This window comes from Sinocyclocheilus grahami, unplaced genomic scaffold (genome assembly GCF_001515645.1).
Source record: "Sinocyclocheilus grahami isolate Dianchi unplaced genomic scaffold, SAMN03320097.WGS_v1.1 scaffold132.1, whole genome shotgun sequence".
In the NCBI taxonomy this organism is placed as follows: domain Eukaryota; kingdom Metazoa; phylum Chordata; class Actinopteri; order Cypriniformes; family Cyprinidae; genus Sinocyclocheilus; species Sinocyclocheilus grahami.
In genome coordinates this window covers 1,568,409-1,581,679 of record NW_015505311.1, presented here as the reverse complement: position 1 = coordinate 1,581,679, position 13,271 = coordinate 1,568,409, and the positions used below count along the sequence as shown (strand labels likewise).

General features: G+C 37.1%; 1 protein-coding gene across 1 annotated transcript in view; it reads right to left on the bottom strand.

The window, feature by feature from the left end:
- LOC107590717 (CTF18, chromosome transmission fidelity factor 18 homolog (S. cerevisiae)) overlaps nt 1-12,617 on the bottom strand; it is a 24,252-nt gene extending 11,635 nt beyond the window's left edge. The window contains exons 1-15 of the mRNA XM_016279625.1: nt 12,385-12,617; nt 10,471-10,638; nt 8,190-8,310; nt 7,844-8,066; nt 6,476-6,568; nt 6,343-6,395; nt 6,008-6,149; nt 5,699-5,911; nt 4,854-4,951; nt 4,638-4,761; nt 4,408-4,547; nt 4,082-4,175; nt 3,895-3,993; nt 3,671-3,801; nt 2,209-2,332 (exon numbers count right to left, since the gene is read on the bottom strand). Of these exons, the coding sequence (XP_016135111.1) occupies nt 2,209-2,332; nt 3,671-3,801; nt 3,895-3,993; nt 4,082-4,175; nt 4,408-4,547; nt 4,638-4,761; nt 4,854-4,951; nt 5,699-5,911; nt 6,008-6,149; nt 6,343-6,395; nt 6,476-6,568; nt 7,844-8,066; nt 8,190-8,310; nt 10,471-10,638; nt 12,385-12,472 (1,911 nt within the window). The 5' untranslated portion in view covers nt 12,473-12,617. The remainder of the gene's footprint in view (nt 1-2,208; nt 2,333-3,670; nt 3,802-3,894; nt 3,994-4,081; nt 4,176-4,407; nt 4,548-4,637; nt 4,762-4,853; nt 4,952-5,698; nt 5,912-6,007; nt 6,150-6,342; nt 6,396-6,475; nt 6,569-7,843; nt 8,067-8,189; nt 8,311-10,470; nt 10,639-12,384) is intronic.
- Nucleotides 12,618-13,271: the final 654 nt, after the last annotated feature.

Genomic DNA, 13,271 nt, shown 5'->3' with positions numbered 1-13,271 from the left:
CAGCGGGAGGTGGTGATTGGTGATGGTGACACCCTACCCAGATATAAGGACCGCCCCAAACACTCATCTGGTGCCTTTGAGCCTCGTTGACTTAATACCGTTGTGTTGCGCTAACGTTCTGATTAACGGTTTCTTGCTATTGTTTGTATTGCCGTCGTTTGTTGTAGTGTTGTGAAAAAGTGTCGTACCGGAGAGCGAGAGAGATATTCTGAGTGTATTGAATCTGTTTATTATTTATTATTGTAAGATTCAATTCTAAAAACCCCGATTTATCTGAACATTGCTTGTCTTGACTACGATTTGGATTCTGATTCTGCTGTGTGTACGCCCGGAAACTTTGTAAATAACTTTGTAAATTCTTGTAAATACTAGTTTGCCAAATTTAGGGACGTAGGGGGTTAGACGCCATTTTATTTAAATGTATCTTTTCTTTACTTTGTTTTTGGTTGAGGGAGGTAGGGAAGTTGATTGCTGATTTGTTTTTATTTCCATTTGAGGTTATTTAGTTGTCAAAGAAAAGTCTGTTTTGTTTATTGTTTTGGCCTTGTCTGCCCCTGAAGATACTCCCGTTTAAAGAAAATAAAATTGTTTATTTGGCATCTCTCTGGTGTGAATTCAAATCCTTTTTCTGTTACGGCTTACCCCTAGAGGTCGTAACAGAAATTGGGGGCTCGTCCGAAGGAAAAAAAAAACTCATGAAATTGGCTTTGTGTTTGTATGCTTGCCTGGTCTCAAGGTAAGATTTGGTCTAAGAAACTTAGGAAGTAACTAAGAAGTCTGGAAAAGCAGGAGCAAAGGATGGGGAAACTATCAGTGTGTAATGACTTAGATGAGATGGATACTTGCCGTAAATTTTAGTTTCAGAGCTCTTATGTAGAAAATCTCTACACAGACTATATAGTTGCTATACTAAAAGACTATAACACACAGTACTACCGGCCTACACACAGGAACAATGAAGGGTGATTCATGGGCAGAAGTATGAGATGAGCCTTTGTTAGTCCTGAGGATTTTGATCCTGCAGCTCTAATCAGGATGAGAGACATCAATGATGAAAGACCCAGTGTTATGACCTTAAGATAGTCTATGCATCTGTGCACTGTTTTTGTATGTATTCGATGTCTCTGCTCGTGTGTCGACATGTTTGTGTTCCAGATGGGTGTGGCCTCTGTTAACCAGCGGGAGGTGGTGATTGGTGATGGTGACACCCTACCCAGATATAAGGACCGCCCCAAACACTCATCTGGTGCCTTTGAGCCTCGTTGACTTCATACCGTTGTGTTGCGCTAACGTTCTGATTAACGGTTTCTTGCTATTGTTTGTATTGCCGTCGTTTGTTGTAGGGTTGTGAAAAAGTGTCGTACCGGAGAGAGAGAGAGATATTGTGAGTGTATTGAATCTGTTTAGTATTTACTATTGTAAGATCCAATTCTAAAAACCCCGGTTTATCTGAACATTGCTTGTCTTGACTACGATTTGGATTCTGATTCTGCTGTGTGTACGCCCGGAAACTTTGTAAATAACTTTGTAAATTCTTGTAAATACTAGTTTGCCAAATTTAGGGACGTAGGGGGTTAGACGCCATTTTATTTAAATGTATCTTTTCTTTACTTTGTTTTTGGTTGAGGGAGGTAGGGAAGTTGATCGCTGATTTGTTTTTATTTCCATTTGAGGTTATTTAGTTGTCAAAGAAAAGTCTGTTTTGTTTATTGTTTTGGCCTTGTCTGCCCCTGAAGATACTCCCGTTTAAAGAAAATAAAATTGTTTATTTGGCATCTCTCTGGTGTGAATTCAAATCCTTTTTCTGTTACGGCTTACCCCTAGAGGTCGTAACAGAAATTGGGGGCTCGTCCTAAAGAAAAAACTCATGAAATTGGCTTTGTGTTTGTTCGTTTGCCAGGTGGTTTTCATTTTAAGGCGGAGGGAATTAGGAATGGCTTCAAAATTTGAATTAAGATACGTTTGCGATCGAACCTTCAGTACATCAGTCGGATATTTTGGTCAATCCAAAATTAAATTTTTTGGTTGTTAAACATTATAGCACCATGAGTTTATGAAGAACTATTTTTACATTTTGTTATCTTAAGCAAAGAAATTCAAGCATTTTTAGTGTGATTTGTGTCTGAATGCTTTTTGGGGCCACAGTTCAAGTATGTTTTTCATACTCTTCATCAAATGGAGCCCAAAGTAGAGCATGTCTGTAGTTACCTGAGTGAGTTTCTCATGCTCTCCATTAGATGAGACCAAATGTAAGATGTGCTGAAGCCTTTGTGTTCCATCTTTAGGTCCTGCCTCATCAAAACCACCAAAAGAATCTCCACCAATTCGCTTCCTAAATCACCACAAAAACACCAGCAAACAATTACAGAGGTCATAAATTCAAGGATGCAGTAATTAGTGACACAATCTGATAAAACATACACATTTAAAAACACCAAAACCGAAAATCTAAATCTGAAAATGTACATTTAAAACATATTAGGTATTTTGAGAATTACATTTAAATGTTTGCCTGCGCTGTAACAAGTGATTTTTTTAAATGGTTCATATGCACCATTACTAATTACAAATAATCCATGTAGTCTTTCCATTAATAAGGTCATAATACGCAAGAATATTCAATGTTAAAGAATTCAAAACAACAATTTAAAAATATTTAACATGAACATTTTTAACATTCTTGCAGACACTATACCAACAAAGCCCAATTTAACTTAAAATTAATAAGTTAGTAAAATAATATTTTTTGGCCATCAGACCCCCTTTTTGAATCAGGCATGGGTTTTTTTCTTTTCTTTTTTTTTACTGTACAATTAAAAGCAGCCTTGCTGAGAAGAGAAATCTTTTAAAACATTAGAAAATATTACAGATCCTAATTTAAACACTATGTGTGAATGTTATAATAAATGTATTAAAACAGAGCTGTTGTAATGATTATTATCATTTATTTTATTTTACAGAACAGTAAGATTACAATACTAACATTTATGAATGTTGATAAGAGTTCTTGCTTTTTCTCAACTTTTATTTTTGGCAGAAACACGCAGGAAGACCTCAATGCTTCTTTTTGTTGACAACAGATTTATAAATGAGTCTCATTACGAATACGTCGTACGTATCACACTGTCACATGACTTGTAAAAATTCATAAAAATGTGACTGAGCAACTGACGACTGTATCAGGGCAGATTTTCCTCGCGCTTTGGACTTTGAACCCTGGTTAACAAGCAGATCTGCTGCGAGTTCGTGCAGCGCTGGCAGAATACATGCAATGCGCCTGTATTAGAAAACATAACGTTCTGCAGTTTATTTACTAATTGTTTAAGGCCATTTCGCGATTTCAATCATCATACAGTAACCAGCAACAATAACCCCTTCCTCTTCTCATTGAAGACATGCGATGCAAACAGTCTCTCGCTGTCGGTGCTTGTAATAATTTTTGCGTCTTTCTCCGACAGTTTAAATGCTTCCGCACTGCTGACGTGTGTGCTGCATAATAAAGAGTGCGTGTCTCTCACTCTGCGCTGGTTGCTATTTGATCGCGTCATATCATTGTTTGGTACAATTTATTCGGTCTTTTCGCTTATTCGGCCGAACACCGAAAGTCTTTTTTGCTTTTTTTTTTTTTTTCGGTTGCCGAACATTCGGTACATCCCTAGTTTTGGAGTACCTTTTCAGTCGAGGAAGTTGGAAGATTTCCTGCCAAACTGAGAAGAGTCCCTTGTTTTGGTCTTTCAATCCCACTGAGATTGAATTGACACTGCGCTGATCCAAGTGCTTCTGTCCACGACTGTGTAAAAACTGCACACACAAGCATAAGCAAACCCATATTTTAACCCATAAGCAAACCCATATTTGAATTCTGACATGTTTTAAAGCACACATCTCTCTCACCTGTAATGTGTTGATGCAAGCACGGATGTCATTGTCAGTTTTCTCACACAAGGCCATCAGAGTGCCAGTATCTGCTTTCATACCGTGACGTCTTGTGATCTACAAACACAAACAAAAGCATGCATGGGTTCACATTCATGAGCTTACAAAATCATCTTGTAGGCATGTGAGTGTATGTGCGTATCACCTCTGCTAGTCTTTGAGCTAAGCGGGAGGGCAGAGTCTGGGGAAAAGTCAATAGGAAAGCTTGCTGTCTCAGCGGCCTCAGAGCTGGAACATACCTGACAAAATTACAAGTCAATTTGTTTTCCTTTATCAAAGTAAAACTTTTTTGTATTGATTTTCCAGTCATAATATCCATTGTGACGGTGATGCACAACAAAAATCAAATGTTCAGAAATTTTGTGGGATATTATTCGTGTTTTGTGAATGTTAAACAGTTTGCTGGAAAAAATTCTAATATTTTAAATCCTACCAAAATGTTTATTTATGCAACTTAAACACGGGACTTACAGGTCATTGCAGATGCAGATGATTGGTCTAAGCAGCACGGACTGCTTCTTCTTTCTCTTTTTCAAGGCATTACCACCTGACTCCTCTCCTTCTCTGCTATCTTTCCGGTTCAATGTCGCTAATAATATATTAATGGCAGCCTGAGCCGAAAAGAAAAAAAATGAGAAGCAACTACAATTAGACAAGCCATTGAATTGAAAGTAAACGATAAAACTGAAAGCAGGTCTTACAGCAGGAGCTCCATCAATTTCATCTATAATAAGGCAGTTGGGCTTTTCATTGGCTCCCAGGACTGACTTCATCTGTGTTGCAGTATCAATACGTTTCTGGAAGAGCTCTGCACTGCGGTCATCACTGAGAAGAGATTAGCGCTATCAGCTTGTGAGTGTCAACATTTATAAATGGATGCGTCTGACTGGTCACCATCAGGGCTTGCATCATCTTACCTAGCGTTGATTTCTACAACATTGTAGCCAGCGTGCTTTGCGATAATGTGTGCTAGCGTGGTTTTCCCCAGTCCAGGAGGACCTGATAACAGTGCCACCTGTGTAGTTTGATACACACAGTTAAACAACTTACATTCAACATGATAAAAATAAGATTAGCTTTACATTCACTATTCATATTTTACAATGAATATCACCTATTCACTGTCAAATATCAAACCAACATTTGGCAAATTAAATTTGTAAATTATTCGTCAATTAATTTGGTAAATTTAGCAACCTAAACTGCCAAAATATAAAATACTGATCTAAATAAGAATAGTTGTTAAGTATTTATTGGTGTATAAATATATAAAATGTGTGTGTGTGTGTATATATATATATGTGTGTGTGTGTGTGTGTGTGTGTGTGTATATATATATATGTGTGTGTGTGTGTGTGTGTGTGTGTGTATATATATATATGTGTGTGTGTGAATACTTTCCGTACCCACTGTATATGTATATATGTGTATATATATACGTATATATATATACACATATATACACACACAGTATATACAGACACACACACACACACACACATACATATATCCATATCCTCTTTCTTGTTAAGGAACCACTGGTGGTGGTTGAGGAGATTCCCCCGCTTTCATGTAAAGCGCTTTGAGTACCCAGAAAAGTGCTATATAAATGTAACAAATTAATATAAAAATTATATATATATATATTAAAAAAGAATAATAAACATACACATAACATTAAAATATATAATTGAAATCTTATAAGCAACTAAAAATAAATATAAATATAATAAATCTGTTGTGATTGCTCCGTTTTACTCACCTTAAATTTAGGTCTTTTGTACTGGTCTAGCTCAGCCTCGAGTATCTCTTCTGTCATTTGGGACTTGGTTTTGAAACGCTGGGACTGGTTCTGGTTTTGAGCATTCGTGAAATTCGATCTGACATCTGCAGGGGTCGAACGGGGTTTCCTCTCTCGCCCGAAGACCACAGTGTCCCAGAGTTTCAGCCACTTCAGCAGACAGCGGTTAGTAAACTATAGAGATAGAGAAAAATTTTAATAATTACGAGGCAAATTCATGCCAATAATTGAGGAGTTAGTTTTCAAATAAACAGAGTGTCTATGACTCACATCATCACTGAGTAGATCAGTGTAGTGCTGTGGCGAGAACTGATCCACCCACAGCCGCGAGGACAAGCCTTCATCTTCCCCACTATCACCATCCACACCTGAGTCTTTCTGCTCTTCTGCAAGAAGCTCTGGACTTATACCACTAAAACGTCATTAAGAGTAAAAGGAATAGTTCAGCCACAATTGAAAATTTGCTGAAAATTTACTCACACTTAGGCCATCCAAGATGTAGATTAATTAGTTTTTTCATTAGAATAAATTTGGAGAAATTCAGCATTACATCACTTGCTCTTGGATGGCCTGAGTGACAGAAACAATACACATAAAAATGTCACCTATTCATAAGTTCTGTCAATCTTTGGGACTCCTCCAATACTTGCCGATGGCGCTGAAAAATAAAACCGATTCAGACAGAATTCCTCCAAATCATTAATTTAGGTTTGTTTGCATGTGTACACATATTCTTACTCTCTCTGCAATTTGTTCTTTCAACACTTCTATGGGAACTGCTAACAGTCCTAGTCCATTCAGTGAGTTACGGAAGGCTCTTGGGTCTGGTGCCTGAGGAAAAAATATTATTAAAAAAAATCAATAAATAAAATTTTCACATTGTATTTCAGTCAAGTAAAATTGCTGGTGGGGTCCGAAACCTTCTCCTTATCCTCTTTCTTGTTAAGGTAGACTCTGTTTCCCATGGAGTCTGTGACAGTTATGTAATCTCCGATTGCAGGGGGCCGTTTCTGGGCATGTCTTGCTGTGGTAACTTGCTTTGGTGACTTCTGTAATGCAGTCAGTCCACTAATATCCAATACATTGGTTGTTATTTTTGTGGCTGCTGATCTATCTGGACTCAGTGACAGCGAAAATCCAGGCCTGTAAAAAGATTTTTTTTAAAAAGAAAACGTACTCACTCTACAATCAATGCCTGTAATGTTATGATGTGAAATGTGTTGCACGCAGCAGTAAAGTTTAACTGTGAAGTACATAAACTGTTACCCATCTCTTGCTGGTCTGTCGTAAACCTCTGGGGAAGATGGAGGAGTGATGTCATCACAGTTTTCAACACCAAACTGAAGCTTTTTCACCACATCTTGTCTCCTTTTCTTGGGTTTTGGAGCTGTGAGAAACCACAAACTAATTAGACACTGCATTACTTTTTTTATACATCATTTCACAAAGTCGAAGTTTACACTACCATTCAAATATCTGGGGTAAGATTGTTTCGGTTTTTTTAGAAATTAATACTTTTATCCAGCAAGGATGCATTAAATTGATCAAAAGTGAGAATAAAAGCATATATTACAAACGATTTAAATTTGTGCATTAATTTTTAATGTTATGTTAGCATCAGGGCTATTAACATGGCAAACACAATCAGCATCATAATCCATAAAATGTTTAATTATTATATAAAACATTTTAACTTGACATAAGACAAAAAAAATCTAAAATGCATTCAGGTGATACATTACAAAATATTACCAAACAATTTAAACAAAAAAAATGCTAAAATAAATAAAAAATATATGCTGTTCTTCTCAACTTTCTATTCATTATAGAATTTTGAAAAAGATGCCTCATGGTTTCCACAAAAATATTAAAGGGGTCATATGATGCCATTTCAAATTTTCCTTTCTCTTTGGAGTGTTACAAGCTGTTTGTGCAGAGATATTCTTTATAAAAGTTAAGACTTGTCCACGCCCCCCTAAAAAGGCTCGTTCTAACACGCCCCCACGTCAACGTCACTGTGGGAAGATTTGCATAACGCCGCCCAAATGTTCATGCAAAGAAAACATTGTATTTCAGTCAAGTAAAATTGCTGGTGGGGTCCGAAACCTTCTCCTTATCCTCTTTCTTGTTAAGGTAGACTCTGTTTCCCATGGAGTCTGTGACAGTTATGTAATCTCCGATTGCAGGGGGCCGTTTCTGGGCATGTCTTGCTGTGGTAACTTGCTTTGGTGACTTCTGTAATGCAGTCAGTCCACTAATATCCAATACATTGGTTGTTATTTTTGTGGCTGCTGATCTATCTGGACTCAGTGACAGCGAAAATCCAGGCCTGTAAAAAGATTTTTTTTAAAAAGAAAACGTACTCACTCTACAATCAATGCCTGTAATGTTATGATGTGAAATGTGTTGCACGCAGCAGTAAAGTTTAACTGTGAAGTACATAAACTGTTACCCATCTCTTGCTGGTCTGTCGTAAACCTCTGGGGAAGATGGAGGAGTGATGTCATCACAGTTTTCAACACCAAACTGAAGCTTTTTCACCACATCTTGTCTCCTTTTCTTGGGTTTTGGAGCTGTGAGAAACCACAAACTAATTAGACACTGCATTACTTTTTTTATACATCATTTCACAAAGTCGAAGTTTACACTACCATTCAAATATCTGGGGTAAGATTGTTTCGGTTTTTTTAGAAATTAATACTTTTATCCAGCAAGGATGCATTAAATTGATCAAAAGTGAGAATAAAAGCATATATTACAAACGATTTAAATTTGTGCATTAATTTTTAATGTTATGTTAGCATCAGGGCTATTAACATGGCAAACACAATCAGCATCATAATCCATAAAATGTTTAATTATTATATAAAACATTTTAACTTGACATAAGACAAAAAAAATCTAAAATGCATTCAGGTGATACATTACAAAATATTACCAAACAATTTAAACAAAAAAAATGCTAAAATAAATAAAAAATATATGCTGTTCTTCTCAACTTTCTATTCATTATAGAATTTTGAAAAAGATGCCTCATGGTTTCCACAAAAATATTAAAGGGGTCATATGATGCCATTTCAAATTTTCCTTTCTCTTTGGAGTGTTACAAGCTGTTTGTGCAGAGATATTCTTTATAAAAGTTAAGACTTGTCCACGCCCCCCTAAAAAGGCTCGTTCTAACACGCCCCCACGTCAACGTCACTGTGGGAAGATTTGCATAACGCCGCCCAAATGTTCATGCAAAGAAAGAAGGCGTAACTTTTATTCTCGCTGTAGTATTATTGTTGCCACCTTCATCATGTTGTGAAGGCGCTGTGTGTTTCGTTGTGAAAGCGAAACTACTTTGTTTGGCCTTCCAAAAGAGGACGATATCTGCTTCGTCATGCCTAGAGCTGATCCGTGCTGGTCGCTGAGGAAATACTACAACTTTGCGCTGTGGATCGCCGGATCGGCTTTCACCGTGGACGAAGCGGATTCCAGCCTGGGGTCGTCAAATGTGGTTGCCGCAAGCCCGCCCGGCCGCTCCTTCGTCGAATACGCCGGCCGTTCCTCACTCTAGGCCTCCGGCCTTCGCTCACTCTAGCCCGCTGTGTGACGCTGTGTGTTTCGTTGTGAAAGCGAAACTACTTAGTTTGGCCTTCCAAAAGAGGACACAACTAGATATCAGTGGTTAAGTTGTTTTTACAACACTGTTCCATAACACTTCAACCCAAATATTCAGATGTGTGCAGCACATTTTATGGAGGACTGTTTCCTGATCCTGGTAGAGTAGACTACAATGCCAGCTGTTCTGACTCTCAGACTGTAAGTATGTTTTCATATTTAAAGGATTTGCCACTGATGATTCAAACGTGAGTTTTGAGCAGTGTAGAGTAGCGCTTGTTGTTTGTCATTTCTCTGATCACAAATGCAGACATGGTTTTATGTTTATGTGGCACGGTGCAACGCAACGTGTAAAAAGACAGTATAAGTCATTATAATCCGTAATTATGTCCCCACTGGATGCAACAAATGCCTTGTTTATAATGGGTTTTTTCATGTTTTTGTCTCGTCGCTCCGGCCAGGACACGGCATCACAGTATGGTAAGGGGCGTAACATTTTCGTCACATGCTTGAGGTATTCAGCCAATCACAACGCCCTGGATAGCTGGCCAATCAGAGCACACCTCGCTTTTCAGACCGATGAGCTTTGTAAACATCGACGCGTTTCAGAAAGGCGGGACATAGAGGAGAAACAATGATGTACAGTATGTGGAAAATAATGTGTTTTTTTTACCTTAAACCGCATAAATACATTTCATTACACCAAATACACAAAATAATGTTCTTTTTAGCAACATCATATGACCCCTTTAAGCAACACAACTGTTTTCAACACTGATAATGATAAATATTGCTTAAGCACCAAATCAGCATATTAGAATGATTTCTGAAAGATTATGTGAGACTGAAGACTACAGTAATTCAGCTTTGCCATCACATTAATAAATTACATTTTAAAATATATTAAAATAAAAAAGTTATTTTAATTTGTACTAATATATTCACAATATTACTGTTTTACTGTATTTTTGTATTTAAAATGCAGTTTTGGTGAGTATACAAGACTTCTTTCAAATTCATGAAGAAAAAAAAATGAAACTTGAAAATGAAAAACTCTATGAAACTTTTAAATGATAGTGTAGCTCTGAATTATTGTTTTATTACATGAAAATGAAACGTAATACACTCACTCAGAGATTCCTCCTCCTCACATACCGGAGGTGAGATGCTCTCAGGATGCTGGTTATTTACAGATTTTCTCAATGGCACGTCACCGGACACAATGGCTTCCTCAAACGTCTGTGAAATCGGCTTCTTACTGCGGAACTCAGACACTTTCACACCTGGAGGATGTTCGCCTAGACACATACAGACACATTCATACATTCAAAATTAACAAACTGTTTTAATTATGTCATTTGATTATTTAAAATTAAATGACACATTATAGCTCATTGCTAAAAAATATATATTGAACAATGTTGTAGTGCTAAAAAGGTCATCTAGTTACATTTATCATCTAATTAGACTAGTTAGAATGAGTTGAAAATTATAAACAAATCATTGCATGGCAAAGGCAATGTTTTCCAGCAATGTTTGGTAAATTCTACATTTAAATATTTACACACACATACATAAATATATATATATATATATATATATATGTGTGTGTGTGTGTGTGTGTTAAAACTTACAAATGCTGCAATATGTATTTCATAGCAATATCGTGACTAATTTTCCGACACTAACCAAGAGCAATGTTTAACATTCTTGGCATATAATATTTACTATGATGGTATACAGTGGGGTACTCACCCCCCTTTAAAATAATCACATTTTGTTGCTTTGCAGCCTAAAATGAAGACGGACACAGTTTTTGTTTTATCCAGCTGTATTAACTCAGTGCAACTTATAACATCCAAGTGAAAGATATAACACCAACATATCAGAAAGAAAAAAGACTGCATCACAGAATCACCCTCCTAAAAATGACTTATAAACTCAATAAGGTGTAGCTAATCACCTTCTCTATGGCACACAAAGCCATTTGACTTTCAACTGTGATCAGCTGTGGTCATTTTGATCATGAAAAGAGCTTTCCTGGGGCATTTCAGTCCTTGGTAGTGCAACTGAAGCAAACAATCAACTATGGGTGGCAAGGCACTGTCAGAGATCTCCAGGATAAAGTTGTGGACAGGCACAAGTCAGGAGATGGACACAAAAAATATTCAAAGGATTTATCAATGCCTAAAAGCACAGTGAAGTCTATTATTAAGAAGTGGAATGTATTTGGTACAACACAGACCCTCCCTGGATCAGGACATCCAAACTGGATGAAAGAGCCAGGAATAAACTGATCAGCAGCGACTGGCGCACTTGTCAGGATAGAAAGATAAACGGACGGGGCAAAATACCAATATCAATATCACATTCTTGAGGAAAATCTGCTGCCCTCTACCAGAAAGTTGTCAATGGGAAGAAGGTTTACCTTCCAACGTGACAATGACCCAAAGCACACAGCAAAACTGAGCACACAGTGGTTGAAGGAGAAAAAGGTGAATGTTCTTGCATGGCCTAGTCAGAGCCCAGACTTAAACCCCATTGAGAATCTGTGGAATGACTTGAAGACTGCAGTCCACAAACATCACCATCAAATTTAACTGAATTTATGCAGTTCTGCAAAGAAGAGTGAGCAAATATTGCAAAGTCTAGATGTGCAAAGTTAATATAGACATATCCCAACAGAGTAAAGGCTGTAATTAAAGCAAAAGGTGGTTCAACAAAATACTGACACAAAGGGGTGATTGTTTTTCCAACTCAGTGATTCGGATTTTTTTTCTGACATGTTGGTGTTAAATCTTTCACTTGGATGTTTTAAGTTGCACTGAGTAAAGTGCATGATGAAACAAAAACTGTTTCCGTCTTCATTTCAGGCTGCGAACAACAAAATGTGGTTCTTTTATAAGGGGTGATTATTTTCTATACCCACTGTATGTATTTTAAGCATAACACAGAAAACTGATGTAAACTAGCTTTAAATACTTTTAGAAGGAGCGACTTCTCGTTACACCATCAGACAGAGAGCTCACACATGTCTTACTTACGATCCATTTCAGCCATGACTTCCAATTCATCCGCAAACTGTTGTTCAAAATCATCCTCAATCCCGTACATTTCATCATATTCATCCATGTTTGTGGTCTCTTGTATGTTTTGACAGGAAATTTACAGGTAATCTGACATATAGATAAATAAATCGCAGAGCGTACGTAAATCGATGACAAAAGTTTTCGCGCAAAATTTTTGTGTACGTAAATGTACTTCCGGTTCCATTGTAAAAACCTACATCCGCTCGATAAAAGTCCTGGATGGACAATCTTAAGTATGTATGGGCTATTGGTAAATTAAATAAATGAAAGAGAACACAATTATTTAACATTTATATTAGAAAGTGACCTGCTTGCAAACTCTAACATCAGCCTTTTTAGAACTGTCATTTTCTATTGTATTTTAACAAAGTCCCTTATAATTACAAATTTACAATAGTTGAAACTGATATGAAATAATGTATCTTCTTACATACTGTAAGCACTAAAACAATGATATGCATGATAAACAGCCTTTTAAATATATCTTAAAGGGGTCATATGATGCGATTTCAATTTTTCCTTTCTCTTTGGAGTGTTACAAGCTCTTGGTGCATAAAGAAGATCTGTAAAGTTGCAAAGACTAAAGTCTCAAATCCAAAGAGATATTCTTTATAAAAGTTAAGAGTCAGCCACGCCTACCTAAAACGTCTCGTTCTAACACGCCCCCACATGTCTACATCACTATGTGGGAAGATTTGCATAATGCCGCCCAAATGTTCACGCAAAGAAAGAAGGCGTAACTTTTATTCTCGCTGTAGTATTGTTGCCGCCGCCGCCATGTCGTGAAGGCACTGTGTGATTCGTTGTGCAAACGAAACTACTTTGTTTGGCCTTCCAAAAGA